This window comes from Chelonoidis abingdonii, chromosome 7, assembly GCF_003597395.2.
Source record: "Chelonoidis abingdonii isolate Lonesome George chromosome 7, CheloAbing_2.0, whole genome shotgun sequence".
NCBI lineage: Eukaryota > Metazoa > Chordata > Testudines > Testudinidae > Chelonoidis > Chelonoidis abingdonii.
In genome coordinates this window covers 37,203,979-37,221,872 of record NC_133775.1, presented here as the reverse complement: position 1 = coordinate 37,221,872, position 17,894 = coordinate 37,203,979, and the positions used below count along the sequence as shown (strand labels likewise).

The 17,894-nt window shown below is 39.4% G+C and overlaps 1 protein-coding gene across 2 annotated transcripts in view; it reads left to right on the top strand.

Annotated features, from left to right (window-relative positions):
* The window catches only part of DPYD (dihydropyrimidine dehydrogenase), a 594,472-nt gene extending 589,951 nt beyond the window's left edge, over positions 1–4,521 (top strand). For both annotated transcript variants that reach the window (XM_075067810.1, XM_075067809.1), the window contains one exon: positions 3,710–4,521. In XM_075067810.1, coding sequence (XP_074923911.1) covers positions 3,710–3,880 — 171 coding nt within the window. In that variant the 3' untranslated portion in view covers positions 3,881–4,521. The remainder of the gene's footprint in view (positions 1–3,709) is intronic.
* The last annotated feature ends 13,373 nt before the right edge of the window (positions 4,522–17,894 follow it).

The window sequence follows — 17,894 nt, the reverse complement described above, 5'->3', positions numbered from 1 at the left end:
TGGCCTAGCAGCCTGCAGGGCCTTCTCCCCTTCGCAGGATCATAAGCAGCAAAGCTCCCCATGCTGTCACCGCATTCCTCTGCTCCACTGCAGGGTCATGCCCTGTAGAGCAGAGTTCCTTGATTCAAATTTCCATTCAGTCCACCAAACCATGTCATAGTCACTGTAAAGTCATGAGACCTGAGCTTTCACCCAACTACCCTAAGCTATTTGATTAGCAAAAATTATCCCAATAGGAAATGGTTTTAATGTTGTAAATGCAAATGCGGTTTCAAAATTCAAATTCAAAAAGCCATTTTTGTCATTTTGAATCAAAATTTGTTTGGTAATTAAAGCAGTTAAACCATGATAAGTCTTGTAAGCTCTCTGTGTAAGGACTCAGAGGACCTCTAATGTCTTTACACAAACAGAGAAACATGGATACACACTGGACAACAAGCTCCAGATTACTAAACACACACAAGGGCAGTGCTTGTTTTCCTCTTACACAGCTATCACTGTCAAGCATGTCCATTGGCAGTTTGCAGGCTGGAGGGGTGTGAGTTTTCACTGAGGCGGGGCAGGCAGATCGGACTGCAAGCCTGGTAAAGGTTAGCTGGCAACATGCAGGATGTCGTAAGTGCCTGCAGGCACCAAGCAAGCCGTTTGTAAAGTTCATTTAGATAACAGAAATTACCAGAAAATGAAACATTCAGAGGAAACAGTGCATCTGACTCCACAGAGGCATTTCCAAAAAAAAAAAAAGGGGGGGAGGGCGGGGTGCGGTAACGCTCAGAAAGCAAAAAAACCAAGCAGCGCACAGTATGATAAGATTGTGTGGGACACAGAAGACAAGACAGACACACAATAACTGTATCTCTGTTACAAAAGATTATTATGGTGATGCCCTTATAAAAAGTTCTACACTATTCTACAGCAGGGGTAGGCAACCTATGGCACAGGTGCCAAAGGTGGCACGTGAGCGGATTTTCAGTGGCACTCACACTGCCCGGGAACTGGCTACTGGTCCAGGGGGAAAGGGGGCTCTGCATTTTAATTTAATTTTAAATGAAACTTCTTAAACATTTTGAAACCTTATTAACTTTACATACAACAATAGGTTAGTTATATATTATAGACTTACAGAGAGAGACCTTCTAAAAAGGTTAAAATGTATTACTGGCACCCGAAACCTTAAATCAGAGTGAATAAATGAAGACTCGGCACAGCACTTCTGAAAGGTTGCCGACCCCTGTTCTATAGTAACAGTCTAAAATACTGGCCCTTACAATGGCAATACTGCAGGGTTGGAGGATTTTACTGTAGAATAGTACCATATTAATAGTAAGGCTAAGATACAGCAAACAATCTTCCCTGGGCTAAACTGGAAAAATTTACTTAAAACACCTGTCTGAATTACAGGTTCCATGTACCAAACTAATCCTATATATATATAAAGACCTTTCTACGCAGCACGTAGGAATGTACAGGTGTGGCTGAGGACCATGGTAGCATACCTCCAAACCCACAATGCTGGCAAGAGTGCGAAGGGGGCCAGTGAGCCATGCATAGGAGAAGACACTCTGATTTAAGATATAGACCATGGCTCAGGTCCTCAACTGATATGAATCTTCACATTAGTGAAGCGACACTGATTTATGTCAGCAGGAGATCTGACCCTATATCTACTTGTGGCTCCCTCCTCTCTGTGTGGTTAAAGAGATGGCTGCTGCTGCCTCTTCGCTTCTAATTATTGTGCCCACAAAAAAGAGAAAGCAGCACTGCCTCTAGCATCCGCAAGAAACTGCCCTTTCTACTCTGATGTGCATAGAAGTTTTGCAGTAGTGTTTTCCCTTTCATAAGATTTCCCACCTTAGGGGAGGCTGTAGCCCTTAGGGAGGTAAGAGTTGATTTCGCATTTAATGCAACTTGCTTTGATATAACTTTAAAAAATCAGCAATAACCAAAAAAAAAACAACAACAAAAGAAGTCCCCTGAAGCTTTTCCTGATGCGAAGAATGTTTTTTTCCATCTCTTACTTGCAAAGGGATCAAACATAAAAAAACCCACAATTTGTCTTCTGCTGATGCAGATTTTTGTGTTTCCAACATATTCAGCTTGCCGGACACACCCATCTTTTAGTCTCCGCAGAGACCTCACTTTGTACGACTACAGCAAAAAAATGTAATTTATGTGAAGTTGAGCACAAATGAATTCGAACTTCTGAGTTAATCATTGCCACATCACCATATACTATTCCCTTCAAGAAATGCATTGTCATTAGAGATAGATGAACCACTCCTGCTAACGTACAAAACCTTTATTTCTCTCTCAAACCAGACCGGAACTTGGAGGTTCAGACTGGTTCACTTAATACTTTGGAGAGTGAGATGTCAGCCTACTGCTTCTACTATTCATGGGCCTCTTCACTAGTGGAACACCAAAATACACATTGGGAAACCTCAGATCTCTTATGTTCTTGAGTGTCAGAGCTTGGGAAGCCCAGAGAAGGCCATATTTAAAGCAGTCAGTGCTGCTGCTGGAGCAGACTGTAGAACTTCTCTTAAAAACACTGCCTGTGATTTCAGAAGGAAACGAATACTCTCTTTCCCCCAAAGCCTACCCTGCAAGTAGTTGAGGAGAAGCTCACCGAGTTCCCAATATTGAAAATACTTACATGCATTTCACTTTACACGGTGTCAGTAATTTCATTGATGTCAATGTACCTACTCCCAGGGCATGAAGATGAGTGCCTGTATAAGTCTTATGCTCATAAGTCTCCTATGATTAATACTCTTACAGTAGGGTAGGAAAAGGCCACATCAAGAGCCCCAGTGATCCTACATCAGAAGATCTTACTATTAATACATTGCAAGGGAAGAATGAAAGTTGTAGGGGAAACTTAACACGGAATTCCTTGAATTTTCCACTTTAGCTCTCTGCCTGTATAAAACTTCCTGCTCTAATTTACATAACCAACATTTTGTTTGAGGAACAAACAGATTAAAAAAGAAACAATCGATGAAGAGTTTGAAGTTAGTCTGATTTTGTTTTTTAAACTGGTATTTTATAGATGTCTTATTGAAGCTACAATTATGACTTCATATTAAAAATCTTTTTCATGCTAATCATTAATGAGGGCACAGTCCTTGGAAACGTCAGAAATTAAATCGTGTTTGCTCTCATACCAGATGTCCCTTTTAGCTTTCTAAGGCTTGCAAATAAACTGAATCACAAGTGGCAAAGTACGTGCCATTCCTCACTAGATTTTATTAAATTAGGTTGTTTGCATCTTACAGAGAATAAAAAAACAAAAACAAAAACCCAACATGATGGTATTTGCAGTCTGTCTCATGTAGAATCCATACAGGACTGGTCTGGATATCTCTTCTGTACCACTAAACCTGGTGAATTGCTGTATCATGAAAGATTTTCCTCCCGTGAAGGAAAAATATCTTAATGGAAGTTTAAACTTTGTGGGCCATATTCATCCTTTGGGTAACTCAATTTACAATACAGGGCTTTCAGCAGGGAGTACATTGGCCCTATAGTTCTAATTTTAAAATGTTTTTCCCCCTAGAATTTAAACTGTTGCTTTAGCTGCAGTGCAGTATCGCACACACATGTTGTGAAGACAGAATACTGTAATGCATAAAATGCAGATACTAAAATGGGGCTTTTTTTGACCTTGTCCGTAAGTGACATCAATACTATTTATTTCTTGTTGCAGGCTATACAGTTTGATCCAGAAACCCACCTGCCCACTGTTACTGACAGTTGTACAGGATGCAATCTCTGTCTCAGTGTCTGCCCTATTATTGACTGCATCAGAATGGTTGCCAGGACAACACCTTATGAACCAAAGAGAGGCCTGCCCTTAGCTGTGAACCCAATGTGTTGAGGTGATCAGTCCAGCAGTTAATGTGAACTTTACATTTCCCTGATGCGGTAATTTGCTTTCCAATTAGTACTTGAAATTTTAACTGTATTAAAATATGTAGTGTTGATAGTCCTTATAATGACGGCTACTTTCTCCAGTGATTATTTTAAGACAAACTATTTTCTTAGATTTCAGAGCAGCAACAGTTAGTCAGTTATTAGCTGTCAGTTGTCCATTATGTAAAGCACAACTTTTTCTTTTGCAAATTTCTGTATTTGATGTTTAATCTTTATAGAGTTTCTAGTTTTAAACATAATTAAGTGAGCGTTTTTTAACTGACTACAGTTCAACATACAAGGAAACTGTTTCCAAGGAGACATTTTGTAATTAAACATTACATTTAATTGCTAAAAAGTTTCTTTGAAATTGTAATTAGCTACATACTATGCAAACAAAGCAATGTGGGGTGCTATTTGTCTATGAAAAGAAGTGAAAGGAGCTTTAAAATAGCATTTCCAATCTGGATCAATCACTTTAAACTGCTATAGTGTACAATATAGTATTTTCTTAATGCTTTCTCAATTCAACCTTACATTAGACTCTTCTAAAAATACATTTGCTAACCAATGACCTGTATTGCTTTCTTCATATTTTTGACTTGAATTGGCGTCTAGACTAAGATTTCCTCTGTTGAACAATCATAGCACACTTCTTAAAAGGGTTTAAACTGTATTATTACAAAATCCAGGTGTTACATCAGGTTTTGATTATTAGCACCTTTTTTTTTCTGCATAGACATATTCTAAATAAGTAACTTTTTAATTATGCCAATTAATGCTTCATCAAGTATAGTTCAAAGATTTCGTTACGTGAGAATTGAATATGTTACCTCTCCGTGTCTCTCTATGGCTATGTCTACACTATGAGTTTGGGGTGTAATTTCCCGCTCAAGTAAACACATTTGTGCTAGTTCCCATCAAGCTAGCATGAGCGGTGCTACGGTGGCTACATGGCTATTTATACTCATGCTAGCAAGAGTATGTGTATGCAAGCTGGGAATCACACTCCTAGCTCATAGTGTAGATAGATGTAGCTTTTATGGTACATGGATTTGGCTCTCTCCCCACCCCCCATTCATCCTGAGTGTTTATGTTTGGCTACAGTCATGTTATAGCCCAAACAAAATATAGATTTGCCAGATTGCTAAAGAGCCTTAGCTGTTTTTCATTCGCACTAGGAACTGTCTCATACAAATGTATTGCTATTTTCTTTACCCATATCTGAATATAAAGCCATTTGTTTCATAATAATGTATCTCTTCAGTTAATTATGTGATCAGGAAGATTCATAACCTTTGATTATACACATTTCAGAATTTTCTGTTCTTCTGTTTACATATGTATGCCTAATTATAAATAAATAGCATTAATCAACTTGGGTTTTTTGTGTATATTCATTTAGTAAACAGGTTTTCTTGTATGTGGCATTTTAAGTTTGCTGTCAGATGGTCTTTCATGATCCTAAAATTCACTCCAAGATGATTAATGAGTTAAGTTACATATGCATGCTCATTAATTGTTTAGGGTGCCATGTTACGTGCTCCTCATCCCTCTCAAAAATCTCTGTCCTCCTTTATCCTCATCCTTCTTTTCCACCCTCTGACTCCGCCTCCTCCACACACACATTTTGCCTGTCTAGCTTTTTTTAATGGGTCATTTACCCTGTAAAGTATCTCCTCTACTCTAGCATGATCTATTTGACAGCTGATTCTTACTTGATGTGACCCTTTGGCAGTTATGGACTCAACTAAAAGCTTTCTTTTGCTCTCTCCTTTCACTGTTTGCACACTGAGATGGTAACAAATATTTGTGTTGCTTAGCAAATATTTCCATGAGATTTTGTTGGAGGCCTTGGGCCTCTATATCCCATAATAATATCTTATCCATACCACTGTTCTCATGGTGAAAGCCCTTCAGCCAACTCCATCTGTTGGGAACATTATAGGAGGAGCTAGGTCTTGAGATTGTATACATACAGCCTCTGAATCTCTTTCAATCAAGAAGCTGGTTGAGAAGCACTGTGTGCTTGAGTGAGGGTTGCACAAAAATGGTAGAGGCAGTCCTCGACTTTATGGCGTCCGACGTAATGATGAACGGCACTTACGACACTTCTGAATTGCCCTCCTGATTCAACTTATGACAGCTGGTTTCGACTTTACAACACTTGGTCCTGAAATAGAGTGTATTGTGGTTCTGAGTTATGACATTTTGACTTACAACGCAATGTTCAGGATCCAGTTGTGTCATAAATCCGAGGACTGCCTGTATTCAGAACCTCAGCAGCTATCTTATGACCATGGTTAGCAGCTGTATGAAATGGTGGACATGTTATTTCAGGCCATATTGATGCGCTTTAGCTTTTCTATGGGATGTCAGAAAGCACACAGCCATCTTTGTCATGTTATGTAATTCTGCTCTGGGATGCTACACTTGCTCACTGTACCATGCCACATACTATACAACTTCTTCTTTGCCATTCCTGACTTCACTACTCTACTGCAGACTGTCACACTTCGTAAATATGGTTTGTCATCAATATATAGCACCATAAGAGACCTGCCAAAAGTATCATAAGCATATACAGCAGTAAATGGCATTCTAGCAAATACATTATCACATACGTAGCAGCCAAAATCCAGACTTTTGCTACAATACATCATTAGGCAGGGTAGGCTAATTAATATACCTGTGTGCCTGAGCAGCTATCAAGTAAACTTTGGAAGCGTAAAACCCATACCTCATGAAGAAAAGATGCACCTAACAGTCAAAAATAGAATTCATTTACTGGGGAGGGTAAGAACAGTGAAGCAGTTCAGAGGGTTTTTTCTCCTCATTATATCCATAATCTGAGATAATATTTTTGTTTCCAACTGCATTTATTAACTAACACTTTCTAACTTTGACAAACAATGGTAAATAACATTGCAGGAATCCATAGAGAGGGCTCCACAAGGCACTCCTAAGTTTATTGCTGACTGTCCTTTGCGTCATCAGGATGAGGTGAGATTTGGCAACCTGTCTAACAAAGTCATGCCAAAGGACAAAGTCCTTCACCTTACGGGACTTTGCATTTGGCCTTGTTTAATGAGCCAGAGTAACAAAACAAAGACTCTGACTTACATTGCAAATACTGTAGTGAATTTTCAACAGTATTAGAGTGCAAAGTGAGCTCCTCTAGTTCAATGATTTATTTGCATGTTTAAGGAAATATGCATGTGTCAGATTAGTGACTAACAGCAAGACAAGTAATCCTTATAAAATAATGTAACCCAGACCTGACAACGTAAATTATACTAGAAATACCATAGTTCATCCCAGTCTGCTCTACTAACACATTCTTAGTCACATCATATTCCTGAATGGAGAGAGAGCTCCAAGTTTAATGTATGCATTGCAGTCCAAGAACTCCATAGAATAGCTGCCAAATCTGCCTGTGTGAATCCCAATTCACTCAGGCATGTTCATCGGAAAAAACTTTGCCCTGCTAACAAACTATATGGGCAGTTTCGTTTTGGCCTCATGAAGATGAGCAAGTACAATATTTTCAAGGTATAGGCTTGACAAAACATTTCTGAAGAATTAAATGGCATTTAGAGACAAAATTGTTTGTGTTTGTAAATTAAATAGTTTGATCTGTCAACAAAATTAAAAATAGTCTTTTGTGCGTGGAGATCATGTTTGGACTATATTGATGAGATTAATGTACATGTATATTGCTATGTACTGTGTAACTATAAAGACTTATCAGATGAAGTCTTGTTTATGTTCCCTTTCCTCCACAAAGCTGTGTGGAAGGGGAACAAACAGCATGGCCCTTTTGGAATTACTGCTGCACTACACAACAGAGAATCCTGTGGCACCTTTAAGACTAACAGATGTATTGGAGCATAAGCTTTCGTGGGTGAATATCCACTTCAACATCATTTATTCCAGATAATAGGACTGGTTGCACGCTGTAACCAGATAGTAGGCTTGACACCACTTCTCAGATCATCCAAGGATCTGCTAAAACTAAATCACATTTGTGCTTTCCTGATCCTGGGAAGCTGGTGCCAGAGCAGCGTAAAGGTGCCTGTCTTACTTGTGGTATCTGTCTATGCGTTTCTGTGGCAGCTAGGGCTTGCCACATTCATGGTCAATCCAGCCACACACCACTTTTCCCATCTGTACATCCCTGTGGTTGCAGCAAAAAAAGATCTGGCCTAATGCAGGCCAAGATTATGCCTACAGTGTGTAGCAGGATGTATAAATATAGTGAAAAACATAGCTAATTAGAATGACAAACTATTCTACATGTTAAATCTTTCTGCTTCATTTTTATGTACTGTAACATAGGGGCTGGATAATTTGTTAATATTTTATATTTTTCCACATATAAAATAGTCTTTTTAGATAAAATATTTATTTTATTGGCAGCAGTTTTCTTCACCATGCTACTGTGTTTCATTGATGAACTGTGGAAGATTTTCACATCTGGCAACCTGGCACACTCTCTAGGCAGCTGGATTGGTAACTTGCAAGTTGCTGCTGGGTTTTTCATATAATTAGTCTGCTTATGGGCCATCTGGGTTGCTTTGTCTTCACTGTTACCATTTTCTCTTTTTTCTGAAGAATTTGTATACTGTACATTAGTCCTTTGAGAAAAGTTATTAATAAATCTATCCTCTGGTTTATTTGCAAGTTCTCTCAAATTTCCATGCTATCTTTGCTTGATCATAGAAACACCATTTGGAGTCCTAATTCTGCTGGGTTAACTTATTTTTGTGACACTGGAGAAAAATTTAATTTTTGCAGTGCAATAAAGTTGCAGTTTTTCCTCAGCAAGTGAAAGCAGATTACTTCTTTAGGGATATGTCCCAATACAAAATACAAATGATGAATACAGAGAATTCTAGTTAAATCTAGGTAAGCAAAATAAAGGTATTGTGTCAAATACAGTCTTCTTTTCATTTTAAAATTACTAATTATTTGCAAAAGGATTCTATCCTAGCTGTAAAAGCAGCAGAGAATCCTGTGGCACCTTATAGACTAACAGACGTTTTGGAGCGTGAGCTTTTGTGGGTGAATACCCACTTCGTCAGACGCAGGTAGTGGAAATTTCCAGGGGCAGGTATATATATGCTAGCAAGCAAGCTAGAGATAACGAGGTTAGTTCATTAATTAGTATATTTATTTGGCCTCGCATTTGCGTCCTTCTGGTAGCATTAGTCGCAGAGATTGTTAAGTAACCCCAACTATTCGTTTATCTATGATAAAATATCGCTCTCCTCCTTTACGGGCGGTCGCGTTATGTCGGTGTTGTCGATTACAACCTTATGTTGATTTGACATTTACTATCTAAACGTTTGTTTTTTTTTAGACTGTCCGCTTGTGGTTAGGGCAGTCTATATCAAAAAAAGATCTTATATTCCCTTGTGGGGGTAGGCGAATACGCACTTTTATTTTTTGCCAAACCGCTGGTTCACCTTTTGCGACACCAGGAACAGTTAGGAGAACGAACGTTCGGCTGAACGGAGGACTGCTTGGCTCAGGTAGGAGACTAGGAATGGTTTCACATTCTTACCCCTGCCTGGTTTGGTAGCCACCGCCCTCTCCATAGTCTATACCATTTGCGGATATAGCCATTCCGACCCGCCGGTTCCGTTACAGATGATAGCGGAAGGGGGGATAACAGTAAAGACAAGGAAGTAATAGATGCAATAAGAAACAGAAAAGAAGCATGTTGAAAAAAAATGAAAAACCTAAAAAGAATACTTGGCAACAAGAGGTAGCTAAATTTAAATTAGTACAATAAAGAGGTGGGGCCCTCCTCTCCCCACCTGGAATTATGGGTGCAGTCTGCACTTGCACAGTGAGTCCTATTTCTTTTGGGCTTAGTCGACCATGGTCCCGATTATAAAAACTAGCACGATAGTAATATATCTCGTTAATGTTTATATGCCATCTTTCATAGGGGAGATAAGAGTAAGCAGTTGAGAGCAGGCTAGTGAGTTATTAGGTATCGGTGTCCCATGGGGTCCGTTAGATCTGAGGTTTTTTTAAAAAAACCTCGGATTGTGAAGGGTACGACAGTTAAATGGCAATCTGAACAGTAACCGGCGACTGTGTTAGAGTGGCCTACTGCCTTGTGTTGACGTTTAGTAGACTAGAAACGTGGGGAATAAAGAAAAAATGAAGGGGGTTTTTGCGTTTTTTGTTTTTATTGCGGAGGTCATTTTTTTTTTATAGTTCAGTCATTAGTATTATGGTTTTTTTTCTTTTCCCGTTTGGAGGGTTTTTTTTTTGCATTTGTATGTTACTTCTTTTTGGTTCTTTTTTTCTTATGATCAAAAGTGCCCAAGGACCATATTGGTGTAAAATATTATCTGTTGTTTGAGCCATCCAAGACGGAATTCGCTTCGTGGTTTAGTCAGATAGTTGTATTAAGGTTATTGATTGTAGATATGCTAAATTAGTCTGAGGGTCAGCAAAGTGAAGTACCTTTTTTTTTATATGTAATCTTTTTCTTTGCTTTAAGTGATAATGGAAATAAGAAGGTTTTATTACCCTACAGGGAGGAACTTCCTACTCATGATCCCGCTCATGGGAACAAACAATAAGGGTTGCCAGACCTTAGTAGTTAGCTCACTATATATTTATAGGTTGGGTCATGTGGGTTGACACTTTCTAGGGTGTAGACAAGAGCGTTGGTTGGTATTATAATTCTTAAGTTTTTATATATATGTTATTAACATACTAGAAAGTAAGGTATTGGCCGAGAGGAATAGATTACGACGCAGAACACCAGAGCAAGACGAAGAAAAAAAGTCCAGGTTAATATTGTGGCAACCTGTCGCCTGCCCTGATGCCCAGACCTAATTTTATTGTGTGTATGGCAGGACATTGGGAATACGACGCATTTAATTAACAGGATCCCGAATCCCCTCACTTGACCGTCGGGTAGACCAGGCACACCCTAAATGAATTTGCTAGTAAATGCCATGAATCTGTAGCACTCCTGTGAAAATCTCGTAAACAAGTGTTGACGGTTGATTATTAAAAGACAATGGCAAGTGCTCTATTAGCCTTGATTGATGTATCGTTCGAGAGGTAGTGATAACTCACAGCTATGTGTACTCCGTAGCGCCCAACACAGGCAGGTAGTATTATAGTAACGCACCTGGTTGCGGCTCCTTAACTGGCTTATATTGACTATATGCGGAGCACGATCTGCCCACTAGAAAAAAGTTGGCACTTCGCTTACCGGCCACCCGAAAGTACTAGTCATCCTTGACTATGGTGAGCGCATTGATTTCTGAGATTGCAGTAACCTCCTGCACGCTAATTTACATGATCCAGATTCCCCCTTTAAATTGCAAAACCTCAACGATCTAAAAGAGGAGCCTCGACTTCTAGTCCTCATCTCTCTCCGTCTGTTCTCTCCTCCCTCCATCGATGTTGGTGGTTGATTTCGCACACCGGGCAAATGAAACCCTAACTGTTGCCCCCTGCAACAATGGTATGGCTGATCTGGTTAGGTCCTGTGATGGTAAGTCGGCTTGGCTTGTATGGATATGTGGGCAGAGTTGCATCGAGGGTTCGTTGCATGGATTGGTTCCTGAGGTTTGAGATTACTATGGGTACGCGTGTGCAGTTGCTGGTGAGAATCGTTTCAGGTTGGCAGTTGTCTGTGGGCAAGAGATTGGCCTGCCACCCAAGACTGTGAAATGGTCAGTCTGGACAGTCACTACGGGAAAGGATAAATAAAACGATTGGACCATGGAAACCACGAATCAATATTCAATTAGAATACGGTCTATATACTCAAATATATCCGCTGTGGTAGGGGAGAACACTTCAACCTCCCTGGCCACACTATAGCAGACCTTAAGGTGGCCATCCTGCAGCAAAAAAACTTCAGGACCAGACTTCAAAGAGAAACTGCTGAGCTTCAGTTCATCTGCAAATTTGACACCATCAGCTCTGGACTAAACAAAGACTGTGAATGGCTTGCCAATTACAGAACCAGTTTCTCCTCCCTTGGTTTTCACACCTCTACTGCTAGAACAGGGCCTCATCCTCCCTGACTGAACTAACCTCGTTATCTCTAGCTTGCTTGCTAGCATATATATACCTGCCCCTGGAAATTTCCACTACCTGCATCTGACGAAGTGGGTATTCACCAACGAAAGCTCACGCTCCAAAACATCTGTTGTCTATAAGGTGCCACAGGATTCTCTGCTGCTTTTACAGATCCAGACTAACACGGCTACATCTCTGATACTATCCTAGCTGGTAAATAGAAATCAAACAATTTAGACTTACCCCATGTGAAGAGAAGATCCTCTAGCATTGCAATTGGAAAACCTAATTTCTGTAAGATAGATCTCTCAAAAACACAAACAAACCTTTGGCTTCACTGAGGCTGTGTGTGTCACTGCGGAACTGAAACAATAGCTCTAGTCAGCACAACACTGCGAGCTCCAACATAGGGTAGATTCAGCATAACAGCTTCTTCTAGCTCAACCCCATGGCTGAAGGCAAAGGACCATGGATGGGGTTCCCATGTATTGTGGCTGCTATAATGGTCCCTTGGGGCCACAGGAAGCTGAGATCTGTTAGGACTCCCCTTTGGCTGCTTTACTTGTACCAGGGGATCAGACTGGCACACAGCAACATCAGTATGAGGGAAGCAAATATCCACCACTGTGCCATACCCTACTTGTGAGGTACCATGTAATCCTCAATCACAGCCTGGAGATTGGGGCCATAAACAATGTAATTTCATGCTTTTCAAATGCATGTTTATAACAGGCAGCAGCAACCATTGTTTTGTAATATGTTTAAACAAAGTATTTTTGTTTTCAATGACATTAAAGTTGATATTGTTAAAACTAATCCTCAGAATTCCTCCTTAAAACCTGAGAGATCTATTGTTACTTTTCACTCTAGAAATAAGCAGGCAATGACAAATTTCTCCTTTGGATGACCCACACCTGTAATTGCCTATCAGATTTACACATGAACAACTAGAACTCATCATCAGCCTAAAGAACATTTTCCTCACCCTTCTATTCTTGAGACTACTTATAATCACAGCTTTTACTTGCACTTATTGGAGACAGGTTTAGGCCCGGTAACTGAAGACATAATATCCAATCGCTGAAAGTTAATGTTTCACAGGAAATGAGCTGACATTATCATGCAAATTAGATAGCCTGAAGATAAAATCATCCACTTTGATTATGAGGGTGCTAGGTACAGAATTTTATATGTCTGATTTCTGTGATTGGAGTCAACAGCTGCAGTTTCTTTCAAAGGAGAGTAATATTCTCTTTTGTTTTATAAAAATTTAGGCTGATTCCAAGTTTGACAAATCTTTTTATAGCTGAAGAAGGGGTAAGTGCCAGGAATATAAGTGGTCTTCCATTTTGATCTACAGTTGCATCGTGAGCGGAGGGCTCAGTGCTGACCACCCTCAAATCCCATTTACTTCCTTCCTAAGCACCCACAGAACCTAGCCTAGGCAGTCCAAATAAATGGAGAGATGTATCCTTAATGGATATCTGGATCTCAAGCAAGAACTAGTAGCAACTCCCTTTCATCACAACACATAAATATTGCTGAAGAAACGGGGGTTTCTTTTTGTGTCTGGAGACAAATGAAAACAAAAATGATTTTCTGAAAACATTTTTCTTCCAGTTTTTAATCATAAAATATGGTACTCCCATTTTTTAGCGTTTGTCAGTTTTCTTAATAATTGCGTCTGCAGCCTAGTGTTTGCAAAATATAAGTGAAAAGAAAATAAAGTCTTACCTTTGTCAATGTGAGCCACCTTATAAGGTTTTTAATTCAATTATTTCTCAAGAAACATCTCAGTTATCTTTCCAGTGATTTGATATACAATAGTGCATTTGATAATTGCAGCACATTCCTATTGTAGCATAGTTCCTGATTTACCTTCACATTCAGAAGTCTATTTTTTTTCCTTTATTTTATTTTCCCCCTTTTTAAAGAGCCCCTCTTTCTACTCTCCAGATCCTTTCTGAAGACTGTGCACAGGTAAACCTCGTTCACAAGGTTTACTATGTACAGACATATATGCCATTTTATACTACTGGTCTATTTATTGGATTAGCTAGAGGATTTGATGTGCAAGCTTAAGATGATATTGAAAACACATATCACTTCTATTGTAGCTAAGAAAATCAGCTTTAGAATTAGAAAGACCTTGTATCAGGCATTATGTATAGACCTTTAGCTTTTTATCATGGCCGTTCTTTGTTGCTATGGCAACCAAATTAACCATTTCATTAATATAATAAAATAAAACAAATTTATTCATTTCTACACTCCCGGATAATCCACATTCAGACTTCAACACAGTTTGTGTCCTCTCTCTCCCTAGCCCCAAATATTTTCTCAGTGCTTCAAAAGGTTGAGTTTTTCTGTTTTTTTTTTTTTTAAAGCTATATATTTTATAATTAAATTTACCTTGGTTTCATTGGCTGGCTTCTGTTAGGTGTCCTCTGAGTAGAGAAACAGACTTCAGAACCAGCAACCTCTGAAAGCAGGAAAACAGTCATTTAACCTCATATAATAATGAGAAGCACTTGTTTCTGATCAGCCCTTTGTGCTAAGATGTGTTCTACTGTAAATGTTAATGTTCCTTGATCAATGTATGTTACCCAAAATGTTGCTAAGCCACAGTTTTAAAAGCAGATATCGTGATACACACTACATTAATATTAATGTGCTTCCAGTTGTGCCCACAGTTTGTGATGGTGAATTAGAGCAAATGTCCCATTGCAAGGAAATGTTAATTTCAAAAAGTCCACTTGTCAGCAGAAAGGAACCACCACTGCAGCACTATGCAGTGTGGGGGTTCAGTGCACATTTACATTTATCCTCTCGCCTCACAAAGTTCCATTTATATTGGTACACTTGGGGTTGGGGGCGGGGGGGGGGGCTAGTGATCCTTAGTTCTGATGTCAAGTATCAGAGGGGTAGCCATGTTAGTCTGGATCTGTAAAAGCAGCAGAGAATCCTGTGGCACCTTATAGACTAACAGACGTTTTGGAGCATGAGCTTTCGTGGGTGAATACCCACTTCGTCAGAACTTCGTCAGATATGCATGTAGTGTAAATATCCAGGGGCAATTCTGGAGAAATTTCCACTACATGCGTCTGACAAAGTGGGTATTCACCCACGAAAGCTCATGCTCCAAAACGTCTGTTAGTCTATAAGGTGCCACAGGATTCTCTGCTGCTTTTAGTTCTGACGGGCGTGCTCATAGCACACCTCAGAAGGGAGATGCAAACATGACTTCATGCTCGCCTTCGCAGTACCTGCAGTGTAAGTCTGAGCAACTTAAAGACTGTTCTAAATTACACTGGCTCTGAATGGGCCCAAGGACTGCTATGGGAGCTAGGGATCAGCCAGATATAAGAAACTCTTCTAATCACATCTAACTCCTCCCCAAATACACAACACAGCAACAACAAAAAAGTGGTGGCACATGAACCTGCTAGATCTATGCCACCAGTAGATCCCTCCCAGAACAGAGGGGGGGGATCCTTCTGAAACTGGATATGCTGACATTCGGGCTGCTTTGCAGGTAGCAGACACCCAGTGCAGTGCAGGAGCTGAGCCATTGTTTTGTGGTTCTTCCAAAACATCTTTCAGTGCAAGATACATGGAAGAATTTTATCTGAAATTTCTCTTTATTGCCAATGTCATGTCCATGGCCATTATAATTGCATTAGAATTTGTTTTTGCTAATCTAGCACTAAAGTTAGTAATATGAAACTGAAGTTTTACTGGAAACAGAGCAGAAGTATATTTGCAAAATGAGTTAATTAACTTCAGAAGTATAGGTCCTTTCATTAAAATGGCAAATCTTATAAGTAACAGCACACTAGGATATTGGCTGCTATAGGACTGTTTGTTCATTTCTTTTTGAGTGAATGTATAAACTATATAATCTACAAGCACTGGTCAAATCTGTATCGATTACTTATGCTGGGGGTCTCTACTTGAATTACATTTTAACAGATTCCTCCCAGGCACTGCATTGTGTAGGAAATGTCCAGAGACTCAGCAGGAGCATGTTCATTATAATGAAGCGGGAGGGGTGAAGGATGGCATTTCAAACACTGGTACAAGAACCTCAACACAAACACTCATCACGTATAGGAAAAGCACCAGCGCCGAATGCTCTCACTGCCTTGTGTTGTTCAATATATAGTGAAGGCATCCTGCCAGCCACTTACTAAAACAAGACTATTTACTTTTAATATTGCAAAATGCTATTTTCTGGCCTTTTGAAACAGCAAACTGTACTTTCTAGTTGGGCAATGGTAGGCTTGTGACTTCAGGGCCAGATCCATTGGAACTATGACACTTAACACCAGCTGAGGATCTGGTCTGTAGTGATTAATAAAGAACTCATAAATCCCCAAATGTGAGCTAAACCTAAATGTTACTTTTTTTGCACAGAGTTGTAATCACTATACAGGGTGACAGACCTAGTCTGTTCTGGCTTTTGTCCTAGCTATCGAACTACTCAGCATTGTAAAAATACTAATCCTTCACTTTAGACGCAGTCAACAAATAAGAGCAAGTCATTTTCATGGGGGGGAGGGGGGTGAAATTAAACAAATTTGTTGCCGTTCTAAAAATCAGACTGTTAATATCAATGACACCTTTTGCCAGCCTGTAAAATGGAGGTAAAATACTGCATCAAGCACTTTGAATATGTAATGAGGTCTGCCAGTGTTAAGTACTATTTCTTTTCACCTTTTGCACGTATTTCTTGCTTGATATCAATGGTTTCTAAACCTAATTTATTTAACAAAATGGATCTGTAAGAATGATGGCATAGTTGTATTTTAATGTAATTTAACTATATGCAGAAAGAAAGGATTTGCCTATGCATTCTGGCATGTTGCTTCCAAATGCCTTTACAGCTATTAATTATTATGTATGTAGTTATTTGCACTGAGACAGTAACTACACATCCCAGTCAAGGACTGAGCATGCCTTGTGCTAGGCACATTACACACATAGTTCAAAGTCAGTTCTTGAGCAACTGAAATCTTGAGTTTGATCCTTGTGTGTGAGGCTGTTTAAAATAACTAAATAAATCATATTTCCCATTAAAAATAGTAAACAGGGACATTAGAGGTAAAAGTAATCTCATCGAAGTCCATGGGACTGTGCAGGATCAGGCCCCAAAATTGCATTAACTGACAAATTGTATCATTCTGCCAGGATATGATATTCTTGGAGTTGCTTCCCTGTTCTGCACCAGAGGGCAGCGTTTCACCAAATCCAAGGAACGAGGAGCTCAGGAAGAGCTTTTGTCAGTTTGCAGTAAGGCTACCACATGCAATATCTCACTAATTGTTTGGATTTTTCTAATTGGTTCAGTCACAAGTAATTTAATGCATGATGTAAGCTATTGCCTAGTTTACAGCTATTAACTAGCTATCTAAAGAAAGTATGCATCCCTAATGTGTCAGGAATTCCAACGCTTGTTAACTATTTTCCTGTCAGCCCTAAGATTTGAGTGGTACACTGCAATCCAAATAGTCCTACTGCCATTTTATCGCCAATGTTATATAAATATTTGAATACCTTATTCCATTGTGGGTTACAGCTGTCTTTTTGTAATGAATGAAAAGTGTAACCTTCAGGTTACGATAGCGTACGTGCTGCTGAGTCGCTAAACTTGACAAGATGTGTTTCTGTGCTCAGATGTCTGGCTTTAGCCTAAGTATCTATAATATGGATTTGAGGCCTTACGAAGAAAGTGGGTGGCATTAAAATGTCAGCATTTACCAACACTTACCACATTACAGTATCAGCGATATTGTAGCATTTCTCTATTTAGTACTCAAAATTTACCAGCCATTAGTACACACTGGTATCAGAGCTATAGCCGTTGTTATTTCCTATTCCTACTTTCTAGTGGCCATCACTGTATGTGAAAAAAA